This window comes from Naumovozyma dairenensis, chromosome 2 (assembly GCF_000227115.2).
Source record: "Naumovozyma dairenensis CBS 421 chromosome 2, complete genome".
NCBI lineage: Eukaryota > Fungi > Ascomycota > Saccharomycetes > Saccharomycetales > Saccharomycetaceae > Naumovozyma > Naumovozyma dairenensis.
The window spans coordinates 183,382-198,228 of record NC_016480.1 but is presented as its reverse complement, the minus strand read 5'-3'; the positions used below and the strand labels follow the sequence as shown (position 1 = coordinate 198,228).

General features: G+C 34.2%; 8 protein-coding genes across 8 annotated transcripts; 2 read left to right on the top strand and 6 right to left on the bottom strand.

The window, feature by feature from the left end:
• Positions 1-323: 323 nt before the first annotated feature.
• Positions 324-1,991, top strand: TNA1 (Tna1p; the record flags this gene model as incomplete). Its single annotated transcript, XM_003668315.1, has 1 exon — positions 324-1,991. One exon carries the CDS (start codon positions 324-326, stop codon positions 1,989-1,991), a length of 1,668 nt encoding a protein of 555 aa, XP_003668363.1.
• A 372-nt stretch (positions 1,992-2,363) lies between these two features.
• On the bottom strand, positions 2,364-4,898 carry APL6 (AP-3 complex subunit beta; the record flags this gene model as incomplete). Its single annotated transcript, XM_003668314.1, has 1 exon — positions 2,364-4,898. The coding sequence occupies one exon, from the start codon at positions 4,896-4,898 to the stop codon at positions 2,364-2,366; it is 2,535 nt and encodes an 844-aa protein (XP_003668362.1).
• A 526-nt stretch (positions 4,899-5,424) lies between these two features.
• Positions 5,425-6,222, bottom strand: BUD32 (serine/threonine protein kinase BUD32; the record flags this gene model as incomplete). The annotated part of the gene is made up of 1 exon (XM_003668313.1): positions 5,425-6,222. One exon carries the CDS (start codon positions 6,220-6,222, stop codon positions 5,425-5,427), a length of 798 nt encoding a protein of 265 aa, XP_003668361.1.
• A 318-nt stretch (positions 6,223-6,540) lies between these two features.
• Positions 6,541-7,662, bottom strand: NDAI0B00830 (uncharacterized protein; the record flags this gene model as incomplete). The annotated part of the gene is made up of 1 exon (XM_003668312.1): positions 6,541-7,662. One exon carries the CDS (start codon positions 7,660-7,662, stop codon positions 6,541-6,543), a length of 1,122 nt encoding a protein of 373 aa, XP_003668360.1.
• A 422-nt stretch (positions 7,663-8,084) lies between these two features.
• Positions 8,085-9,218, bottom strand: NDAI0B00820 (uncharacterized protein; the record flags this gene model as incomplete). Its single annotated transcript, XM_003668311.1, has 1 exon — positions 8,085-9,218. One exon carries the CDS (start codon positions 9,216-9,218, stop codon positions 8,085-8,087), a length of 1,134 nt encoding a protein of 377 aa, XP_003668359.1.
• Positions 9,219-9,593: 375 nt separating this feature from the next.
• Positions 9,594-11,720, top strand: NDAI0B00810 (uncharacterized protein; the record flags this gene model as incomplete). Its single annotated transcript, XM_003668310.1, has 1 exon — positions 9,594-11,720. The coding sequence occupies one exon, from the start codon at positions 9,594-9,596 to the stop codon at positions 11,718-11,720; it is 2,127 nt and encodes a 708-aa protein (XP_003668358.1).
• Positions 11,721-12,000: 280 nt separating this feature from the next.
• On the bottom strand, positions 12,001-12,741 carry FOL2 (GTP cyclohydrolase I; the record flags this gene model as incomplete). Its single annotated transcript, XM_003668309.1, has 1 exon — positions 12,001-12,741. One exon carries the CDS (start codon positions 12,739-12,741, stop codon positions 12,001-12,003), a length of 741 nt encoding a protein of 246 aa, XP_003668357.1.
• Positions 12,742-13,267: 526 nt separating this feature from the next.
• Positions 13,268-13,939, bottom strand: HUA1 (Hua1p; the record flags this gene model as incomplete). The annotated part of the gene is made up of 1 exon (XM_003668308.1): positions 13,268-13,939. The coding sequence occupies one exon, from the start codon at positions 13,937-13,939 to the stop codon at positions 13,268-13,270; it is 672 nt and encodes a 223-aa protein (XP_003668356.1).
• Positions 13,940-14,847: the final 908 nt, after the last annotated feature.

Below are 14,847 nucleotides of genomic sequence, written 5' to 3'. Positions count from 1 at the left end.
ACAATCACATCGACATCCACATCCATAAACAGTCATCTATCCAATTTTGGTGTGTAATTCCCTTTCCCTTCCTCAGAAACACCCGCACCCGCAAGTAAAGGCCCTGTCCGGTTTTTCCTTTTTCCACCGCACATTAAAAAGCTGTCACACTTGCCTGTCCGTCTCGTCCCTAAAGAGTGAAAAAATATAAAGAACACTCATTCATACTATTTTTTGGAAAATTATACCATTATTGCTATACTTTATTACTTCAAAAGACTGACAAAAACCTCCTCAAGAAATCGTTACACATATCGTAGTCAACCATTAACCATCAGCACACCATGTCTGAAGAAAAATATGATACTTTATCGCAAGTTTATGTCGACGAAGTTCTCTTTGGTCCAACTCAAAGCAATACCGATAATGAAAATAATAATAATAATATGAAAAATAATATGAAAAATAATATTAGTATAAATGAGGATAAGAATAAAAATAATATAGTGTCATTCCTAACAGATGAATCAGATATTAACTCCATCCATCATAGAATAGATAAAGAAAAATATCAACTTGCCAAAGAAAGAGAAATTCAAGCAACAACCACTGACGACGATGGACTCCCATCATTATCTCATCCATTAGAAAGGAAGATTTGTAAAAAAATGGATATGTTTTTAATCCCATTAATGGGTATGCTATATTTCTTATCAAATTTAGATAAATCAAACATCGGTAACGCAGAAGTAGCTGGGCTCTCCAAAGATATCGGTCTAGTAGGAACGCAATATAATGTCTGTGTCACCGTGTTTTTCGGTACATATGTCATATTCGACCCAATTGGTACCAATTTATTGAAAATTATGGGACCTCCAACAATGATGTCACTTTGTTTATTATGCTTTGGTGTCATATCATTATGTACTGCTTGGGTGAAAAATTACCCACAATTAATTGTAGTAAGATTGTTATTAGGTGCATTCGAAGGTATGATTTATCCTGCAATTAATATGTATCTATCAGTTTGTTATAGGAGAGAACAATACGCTTTAAGATTTGCTTTCATTTTCGCTGCTGCTTGTTTGTCTTCCTCATTCGGTGGGTTGATTGCCTATGGCTGTTCCACTATTAATGGATCATTGAGTTCATGGCAATATATTTATATCGTTGAAGGTGCTATCTCCATTGGTTTTGTACCATTTTACGTGTTTGGTTTAAGTAAACATTTGGAAGATTCTTGGTTCTTCACAAAGGAGGAAAGTCAATATATTGTAGATAGATACAAGACTATGAATACTTTTGATCCCGATGAAAAATTCGATTGGTTCCAAGTTAAATTAGCTATTAAAGATATCAAGACTTGGATTTCTGCTGTTGCATTATTTGGTATAGATTTAACTACTTTTGGGTTGACTGTCTTCTTACCAATTATTATTACAAGTATGGGATTCACTAACGTTAGAGCTCAATTAATGACTGTCCCTATATATTTCTTAACAGCTTTTGTCTTCTTTGGTTGTGCTGTTTGGTCAGATCATTTAAGATTAAGATCACCATTTATTATCGGCGCTTGTATCACTACAGCAACTGGTATCTCTATTGTCCTGGGCTCTCAAGTACATGGTGTTAGATATTTCGGTGTTTATATCCTTTGTATGGGGATCTACGTTAATGCTGCTTGTAATTGTCTCTGGTTAAGTGGTAACAATGGTAATTATTTCAAAAGAGCAACTGCATTGGGGATTAATTTATTTTTGGGTTCTGGTTCTGGTTTAGTCTCTGGTCAAATCTTCGTTGCAAGTGATAAACCAAAATATACTAAAGGTCTTTCTCTTTGTTTAGGTTTCCAAATTTTATCAATTATAATGACTGTTATCCAATTCTTATTATATAGAAGAGAAAATAAAAGGAAAGAAGCTATCATTGATCATTATCAATCGATGAATGAACCTATTCCTTATGATGAAAAATTAAGTGACATGAATCCTGAATTTAGATACATGTATTGAAGAAAAGAAGCATACCCCGTTTTTACTTCCCGTTTCTATCCCCAATAAGTAATTTATGCCTGTGATTATATTCCAAAACAAAACAAAACAAAAAATAAAAGCGAAAAAGTAATAAAAAGAAAAAGATAAAAATAATTTCTGCCTGTTAATGTTCTTCGTTCCGCTTAATGATAAGGAACTTTTTTTGTGTACTAATATTTATAGATACTTCTATAATAATTTTTGTTTTCCATTCCCCTTTTTCTTAATGATAAATACCTTATATATTTTTAATAACTAAAAAAAAATGTTTTCTATATCTATCTCGTCTTTTTTAACGTCTAAATATTTATATATATATATCGACATTCGCACGTAACATCAAAATCACCATTATGGATGTAATTCTTCATCAATTGAACTATCTTCATCACTCGAACTCTCAGTGTCATCAGTGTCATCATCATCAACACCGTCATCACTAGAAGTCCCGCTCTCATCAGAATCTTCTTCATCGTCCTCCTCCGCTTCCTCTTCCTCTTCCTCTTCTTCTTGAATGATGATTTTTTTCTTTAGTCTGGGTTTTGGTTTCTCAGGTATATCTTGGAAGAATTCATCTAAACTTTGTAATTTATATTTCTTATTAAAGGGCACAGTATTGAGTGTTATGGTATCTGAACCCTCTTTCTTAAGATCAAGTTGGTCAATCCCATTAGTAATCCCATGTATATTCGAAGAAGCAAACGCTCTGGATGATGAAGAGGATTTACTAATAAATGAGGAAGAAGAAAAACTTTTCTTGTATCTAGAATAATCCTTCACAGGCGATTCCGATCTAATATCTTCTCTTCCTTCTTCAGCTGCTGTATTATTATCTTCAGAAGCGGTGTAGGTCCAAGGAATATATTTACAGTAGTTTTGAATTTCTTGATCAAGTCCCACAATAGACGATGGTAAATTCACATTATTCTGCCCAGGTCGTGTACCGTTCATTTGTGAGTAATATAACGGTAACGGCTTAGGTGCCTGTAATAATAACGAAGCAATTTCAAATTTCTTCGAATTGAATAATGATTCAAAACATCTTGCTCTATCTCTAACATCGAATTCATCATCCACTTTACAGAAGAAAAGAACTGCATTAAACATTTGTGAAATTCTTGAATTTTTAAAATCATATTCTACTTCTAAACCATGGCTCTCTTTAAATTTATCGATATCATATGATAATAATTTTGCAGCAAATAACAATATTTGACCTCTTGATTCCACTCCTTCATCAACAAAATTCGGTATCAATTGTCTTAACAAATCAGGACAAATATCAAAACATATTCCTGCAATTTCACCAAACAACCATATTATACCAGCGCGTGCATTATCTGCTAATGCTGTCTTTTGAGTATTTAGTACATTCGATAATTTCAAAATAACAGCTAGATGCCTTCTGGGTTCATTTTGAACTAATTGACGAATTATATTTACAATGACATCTAACACTGATGGCTTTAAATTCGTACATTCATCTTCCATTAGTTCAATGAACCAATTCATTATGTAGGTTTCTAATTTTGTAGAAAGTTGACCACATTTAGCTAACGCATTTGATGATTCAATTATTATTTTGGAATATTTTTTCGAATTAAATGATATGATATAATGTTGTAATTCCTTTACAATGCCTTTAACGTTAGTAGCATTTACTAAATTGGAAAGGATTCGCAATTTTAATGACGATATTCCTATGTTATTGTTGTTAATTGGAGATAAAAAGAACTGCGTTAAGTGAGATTGGAATAATGTAGGTTCTAAGGCAGAGAGGTAAATAATGGATTGTAAAATTGTATCTTTTAGTCCTGCGTTGGAAGAACAAAGATATGATCTAACTAACGCATCAGGGAATTTAGAATTTATCATGTGACTGGGCACACTTAATTGAAAATACGCATTGCAACATGCCAATATTACAATTGGATTCGGCGAATATATTAGCGTTTTCAAATTATCAAGAAAAAGTGACAAATCGGGATCATATGAAACATTATAGGCCATGAATGGAATTTCAGAACAATTATCTGGTAATGGAATCTGTTTTGCAGAACCATCCTCTTCTGAAGAGCAGTCTATAATCATTGGCCTTGGTAAATATTGTTTACAATACTTGGCTAACAAATCAATTAAGGGACCTTGTGCCCACGAATCAATCTCTTTCAAAACTCTGCAATATCTGCGGAAATGACCATGTAACAATTCCAAGTTAGATGGGAAACATTCTTTTAATAGTATAACGGCACCTGATATGACACGTGGATCAGCATCAGCTAATAAATCCTTTAATAAGTTTGAAATTTCTTCACGGAACTCTCCTTCCTCTTCATCATTCTTGAACAATTTCAATAGAGCAAATGCTACTTCATAACGAACCAATGCAGAAGGATCTGTTACTGATGTTTTTAGAGTATATAAAATCATTGGATTTAATGATGCAATTTTCATATCAGATAAACTTCTTATTGCAAAACATCTTACCTCTGGATTAGTATCCGATATAGTCTTTTGTAAAGAGTTCACAGATAATAAGGTCAAATTAGGTTCTCTTTCAGCAAATCTCAGCAAATAGATACAAATCAACCTCTTAATCTTGATATCATTAGACGTAATGTTTTTAACCACATCTGCAAAATAACTTGATAAATCTGTCGAGGTGTCATCGGAAGCCATCAATGATATGATTCTTTTCATAGCATCTTTTAGATCTCTTGTATTTCTTGAATTCAACATCGTTCTCAATTGCTTGGGAGTTATCTTTTTAGAGTATTGGGTATAAGAAGATTCACCCAATTTAGAAGAAGCAACAGCTGCCGCATCCATGGTTATGGTTCTTGCTGATTCTAGTACGGATGCAATTGGATTCACTGAATCGACCATCGTGGAATTGGTTTCAGAATACGGTTCCTAATATACAACAGGTAGAATGGTTTCCTTTACTCCTTTATGATATCGTGTAGAAAAGTACTTATACGTTATCTTTTGACAACTACAGATCTGTGCTTATCAGCTCCCGGTTAGTTAAAAGTTACCTTTATTAACTATTAGCACACACGTTAAATTTTCAAAATATCGCCTTACCACTATATATTGTATTGAGTGCTAAAAAATGGGCAATTGTTACTTAGAAGTTCAATTAAAGAAAGAGACTCTCAACTATTTTATTAGATAATACATCTATAAGTTTTAAAAATAGGTCTATATTTATGTATATTGTTGGATACTTTAAAAAAGAAAATTACATTGAATATAAATATCTCTTTTTTGTTTGATCTCAGATTTTTCATGTAGAACCTTATGTATCGTGCCATCGTAAGCTATATCAAACGATACTTCCAGTCCAATGCAATTGTATAGAGTACAACCACAAGTTATAATAGCAATATATTTTGTTTTTTGCCCTTTTTCAACCAATCATACTTCTCTTTCTACCACGTAATCTGACTTCTGCAAACCTCTTCAACACTTCATTCAGCTTTTTATTACCTTGTTTCCCCTTGCTCTTATACACATCAGAGAATCCTTGAATCAACCATTCATTGTATTTATCTGCGAATGATGAATGTGTGCTAATGATGGCTCTTTCCAAGACGTATAAATCGACACCTTTATCTTCTACTAAAGAAGATGTCGATCCCAACCCGAAATCAATCAAATGAGGAATCCAATTCGTTCCATAATCTTCATCCTTCACAAGAACGATATTTGAACTTGTTAAATCACCATGACAATAATCATTCCAATGTAAGAGACCAATTTGTTGCCCGACTTTATACAAAGTATCCTTCACACAATCATTATAAGGATCCTTAGCATTCATCCACAGGAAGTTCTTTAAATTACTAAATCCAAATCCATTAGGTAAATCTTCTCCAAGGAATTCCAACCATATACAACCATTATATGGATCACAAGCAATCAATTTGGGTACTTTAATTCCATCAATTTGGTATAATTTACTAAGTATACGAGATTCACTCAAAGTACGATGTTTCGTTAATGATTTGTCAATAAGTGGATGCCTATATTTTTTTGTTGGTCTATATTTGATTATGAATTTTTCCTTTTTTTCATTGTTTGAAGAAGGTATATATGGATGGATTGTTGTTGTGAAGACTACTGCTTCTGCACCTTGAGAAATTGGTACAATCGGGATATTTGAGGTTAGGTATTTAGCGACTTCATCGACTATTTCTTGGGACATCTTTTGACTTCGGCTATTATTTGTTCTTCTTCTCAGTTATTCCAACTTATTTGTTGTTTTGGAACTTGTTACTTCTAATAGTTCTCTTTACTTGTATAATTTTTTAATAGCGTATTACTACTGTTTTTCAGCAAGCGATGACTTGGAAAAGAACACCAGACAAATATAGTCAGGATGAACATGCGAAAACGATCGCCTCTGGATAATCATGAATTTATAATTATATCTTATTTTATTATCTTCTATTTGAATACTTAGATACTTTCATCTATACATTATGCAATTTTTTTTATAAAGAAAAATCACTATGCTGTGGTATCATTTTTCTATGAATTGTAGAATGCCGCTAACGGCACCATGTTGAGACCATGAATCCATGTTTTTATCTGATACCAAAAGTGGTTCAATATGACATCCACCTTCATATCCTGATACATCGGTTATTTCGTTAAATTTATCTGGATGTGTATCAGCAAATTTGTCTATTAGATGTTCAATTTGTGGCCTCAATATCTCATCTTTACCATACGTAACATATATTGAGCATACATCCAGGATTTTGTACCACACTTTGGGGTCAAAATGATACAAAATATCTACCAGTGGGAGACATTCATTACGAAGTTCTGGTCCAAGCAATCGATCTTTAAAATCTATAGATCCATCGAAAGTCACACAATCTAACATTTCCAATTCCTTTTCTTGACGTTTATTGTATCTATCCATCTTAGATGGATTTGCCCATGGACTAATTAATACAGCCTTTTTAGGTAAAGGAATTGTCGTGTTTGTGATTAAGTAATTTAATAACGCAAGCTCTAAATTACCTCCAGAAGATTCTCCCATTAGGATTACATTTTCACAATGTAAAGTATTAATCACGTAATCGTATATACCTAATCCTTCCAAGAGTTGAGCTGGAAATTTCTTACTATCAGGGCCTAATGTTAATGAATAATCCAACATAATGATAGCTAATTTGGGGAATTTTTTGCTTAAGTTGCCCAAGAATGTCAAAGTGGAAGGTGACATTGCGACGGCGTATCCACCACCATGGAAATAAATCAAAATATCATCGTTCCTAGGGTCAAATCCATCTGGCATTTTAAACCATCTATATTTCACATCAATAATCGTATCTATTTCTGTTAAACCAAGTTCTTTATCAAAAATGAGACGATCTTCCGTGGTGGTACAATATTGTAAAGTTTCTGGTTTCCCACATAAATATGAGACGCACCAATTTAAAAGTGGATTAATAACTTCTGCGAATGCATCATCACTGGTTAAAATAAAGGATTCTCTCATGAATGTTCGAGTACATATTGTCCCACGTAGGGATCTTTTATATTTTATTAGGATCACTAGGTAGCAATATAATAATCTTATGGGGAGAATGGTGCATATGTTCACTATGAACAGCAGACTTTTTAGATGCATTGCTCGGGGAAGACAAGTAGAACTTGGTGGGAATTCTTTATATAGCTCAATTCAATTAATAAATCCTTAGGAAATTGGAGGTTGAAATCGACTTACTGTTACTCGTTCGAGATGTCTCGAGAACAATATACTATGTAGCGTCCTTATACTGTTTATTGTTCTGGAAAAAATTTCGTGTCTTGAAATTGTGACAGCTCGATTGTCGTCGTTTATATAAAATGAAAACAAGATGTTATGACTAGAGAAAGATGAGCTTTGTCCGCGATACCATGATATTGGACAGTTGCTTTCCTAATAGACTGAACCCTTTCTTCTATAAAGTATCCTCTATAAAATTACTTATATATTTCATTAAATGGTTCAGTAGGTACTATTCTTGCTGTTTGTACATGTGAGTGTGCGTCATAAAATCGTTTAGTCATTCAATGTTCTATAAATCTTAGGATACCGTTAACAGAGGCATGCATTGACCAAGAATTTAAGTCTGTATCTAATTTTAAAAGTGGTTCAATGTGACATCCACCTTCATATGCTGAGACCTGTCTTGATGTATCAAAGTTATTTGGATGTATCATTTCCAAGTTCTTTATGAATGTTTGTATTTGTGGTTTCAATATTTCATCTTTACCGTATGTGATGTATATTGAACTTTGTTCTAAAATAGTTTTCCAATTGTCAGAGTCAAAATCATATGAAAGATCAACGAATGGTAGTGAATTGACGCCATTCAAAGGGTTCATTGATTGTAGATATCGTTTTGTGAATTTCTCCAAACCTTCAAACGACAAACAATCTAATCTTTCAATTTCTTTCTCTTGCATAATATCGTATCTATCCAATCTTGATGGGTTTACCCAAGGGCTTATCAAAATTGTCTTTTTCGGTAGTGGTATCTTAGTCTTCATCATCGTCGTCGTCGACAAGTAATTTAATAATGCTAATTCAAGATTACCTCCTGCGGACTCTCCCATAAGAATCACATTTTTGCATTGTAAATTGTTTATGAGATGAGTATATAGACCTATACTTTCTAAGATTTGATAAGGATATTGTTTATCATTTTCTCCCACTGTCACAGAATAATCTATCATAATGATAGCCATCTTGGGGAACCATATACTTAAATTCCTTAAGAATATCAATGATGTGGGGACCAAAGTCACAGCAAACCCACCACCATGGAAGTAAAGCAAAATGTCATCATCACTTGCATTAAAATCATCAGGTTTATAATACCATCTATATCTCACATCAATCATTTCATCTCTCAATCCGATCGCGCTAAACGATAGACGATGCTCATCAGTTATTTGATATTGAATAGTTTCCACTTTGTCACATAAGTAATTGACGCATAAGTTAAACAATGGATTAATGATATCAGGACAAGTATGATCATCAGTCATATCAAATGCTTCTCTCATAAACGCTCGTATCCATATACTTCCTTTCAGCGACCTCCTATGTCTTATCAAGATCACAAGGTAACAATATACCAACCGAATTGGGAGCAACGTGAACAATTTCACAATAAACAATGCATTACTAGCATGCATTATTGGTATTCCATATAGGTATTCACCTCTTCATCCTTCTTTACCAATCAGAACATCCATCCATTCAAGTAGTTCACCATGGAACCGTTATAAGCAAAACAAGCAAAACAAGCAAAACAAGCAAAGCGAGCGACGCTACCAAATACAAATTTTTTACAGGAGCGGCGGAAAGAAAACAATAGATGATGTGGCAGCAGCAGAAGGAGAAGACCCTTGAATGGAACTGGAATGAATGGGAGGGGCATCTGTCAACGACACATGATATATAAATGAGGATCAAGAAAGTAGTGATGGATATTCATCACAAGGAGAACTTAAAAACAACTTCAAAAGTGACTGGTAACTCTATTCCACTCTCAAGAACGTAATACAATAATGACCTACACAGAAAACGAATGGTTTGACGATTGGGATACAGAAGCATTGTATCAAGAAAAAGTCCGGGATTGTGATCAATGTATTGCTCATAGTCCTATTAATAATGTCGAGTCTGGTGTTGTTTGTGGTCCTAATGTTAGACTTATTGATGTCAATTATGATACGTTCATGTATAATGGTTCCATTTTAATCGTGACCAAGAACTTGACAGCAAATGAGGAGAATGTACCCATAGTTACATACACTATTGGTCCAGCTACCAATAGTGATAATACCTTTGAATTGAAGGAAGGTGAATTTCCTCACAGATTGTTCCATACAGATAAATTAGATGACAATAATGCTTTCCAATTCTATCGCTATAAGATTGAGCTACCTCTGCAAAACTATGAGCAAATGGTGAAATATACAATTAATAATGAGAGTAAACCTCATTATAGGTTCTTCATCCCTTCTAAAACAATGAATTTTAATACAATTGCATATTCTTGTAACGGATTTTCCCTAGCTGTAGATACATCTGTCTTCAAAGGGTCACTTTGGTTCGATATCTTAAACAAGCATTCTAAATTCCGTTATCATGTAATGTTAGGAGGTGGTGATCAAATTTATTCTGATTCCATAAACCTCTACTGTCCCGCCGTTAAAAAATGGTTAAAAACACATGACCCAATAAAGAGATATTCCACTAAGATGACTCCAGAATTCTTCGAACAATTAAATCAATTTTATTTGAAAGAATATATAGAATGGTATGGATTTGGTCATTGGAAAGGGTCCACACCAAAATCAATGACTACACAAAATTGTTTCCCCATCGCGACGTCTACAATTCCATCCATTAATATTTGGGATGATCATGATATCATTGATGGGTTTGGTTCATATTCAGATGCGTTTATGAAGACTCCCGTGTTTAGTTCCATTGGGAAAGCTGCTTATAAGTATTATATGTTATTTCAACATCATGTAAGTATCGATGCGAATGATGATGATGACATCGCGTATTTAAAGACTTCGAATTGGATTTTGGGGAAAAGACCAGGACAATACATTGAAGAGAAATCGCATTCTGTTTTCACAAGATTAGGGCCCACAATGGGGATGCTTGGTCTTGATTGCAGAACTGAAAGGAAGTTGAAAGAAATTGTTTCGGAAGGTACATATCAATTAGTATTTGAAAGGTTGCATAAGGAAATTCAGAAAGGTCAATTAGATCATCTTTTAATCATGTTGGGTGTCCCCATTGCATATCCCAGATTAGTTTGGTTAGAATGGTTGTTTTCATCTAGATTATTGGCTCCTTTGAAATACTTATCTAAAAAGGGTTTATTTGCTCGTGGTTTGGTTAACGATTTCAATGGTGATGTGGAATTATTAGATGATTTAAATGACCATTGGTGTGCAAGACATCATAAGGCAGAAAGAAACCTTTTAATTACAAGATTGCAAGATTTTGGTGCCAAATATGGAATAAGAATAACAATTTTATCTGGCGATGTTCATCTTGCATCATTAGGTAGATTTAAAAGTAAAATTCATAAGCGTCATTTAGCCAATGATAAGAAAATGCAACAAAATGAAAAAACTTTTAATGAACCAGAAAATGATGTTAGATTAATGTTTAATGTAATATCAAGCGCTGTCGTCAACACACCACCACCTGATCCAATGGCTAAATTGTTACAAGCAAGAGTCTCTGAACATCATTTTGATTTCCAAACAACAGAGGATTCAGTTCCATTGTTCAAATTTGATACCGACGGTATCACATCTCGTGAACAACCTGGATTTTTGAACAAGAGAAATTGGTCAGATATTATCCCAATGGAAAATGTTTTCAATAATAAATATTTAAATGATAATTTTAAAGTCAAGTTAAATGATCGAATTATTCCTGGAATTCTTAAACCTGGAGAAGGTATTCCATCAATCCCTATTAACAAAGAACAAGATCAAGCATATCCTGTCACTAAAGATGGTATAATGGTTTCAATTCATGTGGAAACAGATCGTGCAAATCCAAATTCTTTTAGTACATGTTATAGTTTACCAATTCCAGAATTAAGAAAGAAAGAAGAAAATCTATCACATAAGGGTGCTAAACATCTTCCTTTGACATGAGATAGATGTGAGATCGTAATCTCTGATCGATTTAGGTAATACTACTCCATCAGCACTGCACAATCAAAGTGCTGTGCGATTATAATATTCGACGTGTTTAATGAATAATATTTAATAATTTTAGTAATAATCATAATAATAATAATAATAATAATAATAATAATAATAATAATAATAATAATTTTGTTTATATTCATGAGTACAAATATTTAATTATAAAATCTTTCTTTTAATAAAATGACGTTAAGCGTAACCGTTATTTTTTTTGGATTTAGTAAAATTAACGATTGCTTTTATTTAATAAAGTTAAAAATTCTTCTCTAGTCTTATGTTGATCTCTGAAACAACCAAGCATACATGAAGTCATAGTAGAGGACCCTGTCTTTTGAACACCTCTTGATACCATACACATATGAGATGCTTCAATGACCACAGCAACACCCAATGGTTTCAAAATTTCACTTAAAGCGAGTGCAATTTGTTTCGTTAATCGTTCTTGAACTTGTAACCTTCTCGCATACATTTCTGCCAATCTAGCCAATTTACTTAATCCAATAACTTTTTTATTTGGAATATATGCAATATGAACTTTCCCAAAAAATGGTACTAAATGATGTTCACATAATGAATGAATTTCAATATCTCTCACGATAACCATTTCATCATGATCTTCTTCAAAGACAGCATTATTAATCACATCATCCATGATATTTGTTTGGTACCCTTTCGTAAAGAAAAGCATTGCCTTGGCATAACGTTCAGGTGTCGCTAAGAGACCCTCTCTATTGATATCTTCACCAACTTCATTCAATATAACTTTGACAGCGTCTGCAATACGTTCAATTCGTTGTTGTTCTTCTTCAGGGGACTCAATTGAACGTTGTTTGGTCCCCACGCTGGGCCATGAGAAACCATCTGAATCTACAGGTGGATTCAATGTAAATGGTGACGACGCCTTCATGTTCAATGGCGTCCCAGTTTCATTTCTATTTATTCCCATTAAATCATTACGGTTGTTCATTATGTCGTATAATAAATTGTAGTAGTATGCGTGGTTTTTTGGTTGTATAAAGAAAGATGTGGAAAGACAGTCTATATAATGGGCCTTATAGCATATCGATCTAAGCTAAACTTTGATATAACGGTTACGTACTGATCTACTTATCTATCCCAACGTTACATACTCATCACTCAAATTGTGTCCAAAATAATTTTTCACTTTTACACAGTACGTACGTGGATTAGCAGCTTAGCTTAGCTTAGCTTAGCTTAGCTTAGCTTAGCTTAGCTTAGCGTTACACACCATTTTCCCAGATCTAACTAAAACCTTAAGACGGGACAGAAAAAATAATAATGGCAGCGCGAACTGTCTTCCCCCCCCTCCGTCCCACTCCAAGGAATCGTGCACGTATTGTACGCCTGAATCATCCATTCGCACTTCACGCAGTATGAGATCCTTGGAGGGGGGGGGGGGATTTTTACTGCTCTTTAATTCGGGTCCGTACTATGCACGTGACTAGCAAACTGTGGAATGGATGGATCACGAATCACGGCCTTCTTCCAATTATTCGACCTAAACCATTACAAAGGGGACATAAATCATCATCTAAGAGGAATCTAATTCGGCCCGAACCTCTACATTCACCACATATGACTCCACCTAATCGTGGATCTCCAGGTTGTACCATAAGTGGTCGTACCCCATTGGGTCCAATGGGCGGAGTTGGACCTACTGATACATGAGGCATAAACGATGGGGTCGGTGGAGCTCCTGCGAAGGGGAAGAAGGGATTGCTACCGTTTTGATAGTAGGCATTGTATGTAGTTGGCATGGTCATTGTATTGTTTGAAGGAGCGAACCTTCTCCAACATGATTTGCATGAATGCCCATTTTTCAATTTATATCCTGTATTGTTACATTTTTTGCAATGGAATCCTGCCGGGTATGTCCAAGGGATTGAGGGATTGTAATTGCTTGGTTTGATCCTCTGATCACCTTGTTGTGTAGGATGTGATGCTGGAGGTCTTGGAGATGGTCTTGCGGGTTGTAGTGGTGGTGGCCTTATAGAAGTAGATGGTCTGTTATTTGAAGGTATTGGCGGAGGTCGAGGTCTTGAATTTTGTTGCTGCTGCTGCTGCTGTTGTTGTAAACGCTCCTCTTCATTTATGACGTCCTCATAGCTCGGCAATCCATCGTTATCATCTGGTATTTTAGACATATTCTGTTTCTCGTTTTCCGTTTACTAACCCTTTTACTTTGTATGGTAAACTCTCCAAATGATGTGTATGATCTTTAAAAAATCTGTAGATTGGATATCAAGATCAGTTTCAATATATTTTCAATAGAACTGTAAAATAAGAATACATTTGGTAGTTCTATATTTTCTATTGACATCTAAATTGGTCTGTTCCCCCGAACAATAGATGATCTTTAAATTGCAATGATCTGTAACGTTATCCATCTAAGTAAAATTACACTATAAAAAAAATATGAGTACTAGCTGGGTAACACCAACGTTATTAAGAGAGTGGCCTCACGGAGAACAAGAACAAGTACAAGAACAAGAACAAAAAGAATATCACGACCAAACGATTGAAATTTTCTCTTTTGTCCTTCTTATTTACATACCGATTAAATTCAATATGCTTGTACTTTTGGTTTATGCTATTAAATTGAAATAGGAATTCAATCTCTTCGACATCCACGATCACCTGCCTGAGAAATGCCTGCCCCACTTCGTTAAGAAACTAATTGTGTACGTAGGTTAGATCGGTTTCAAACGAAACTCATGCATGCACTTTACTGAACATATGTATATTTCAGCATCCTCTCTTACTGAAGACGAAACTAGTATTTTTTACACAGCAGTAATTTGGTTAAAAAAATGTATAACAGGGTGGATCAATGTCAGTAATGATTTAGGGGTAAACGGAGTTCTTTTCTGACGCCGCTATTTCTTTTTCGCTTTTGCCACCCACCCAAAAGCAGCATCAGCTAGTACTATAAATACTTTGCATAGGATAACATATATATGTTATACAGCTTTTTTTAAAATACTTATCATGTTTATTTCTATAAAATATTGGAGCGGGAAAGGCAACATAGTCTCCACTGAACATTATTATT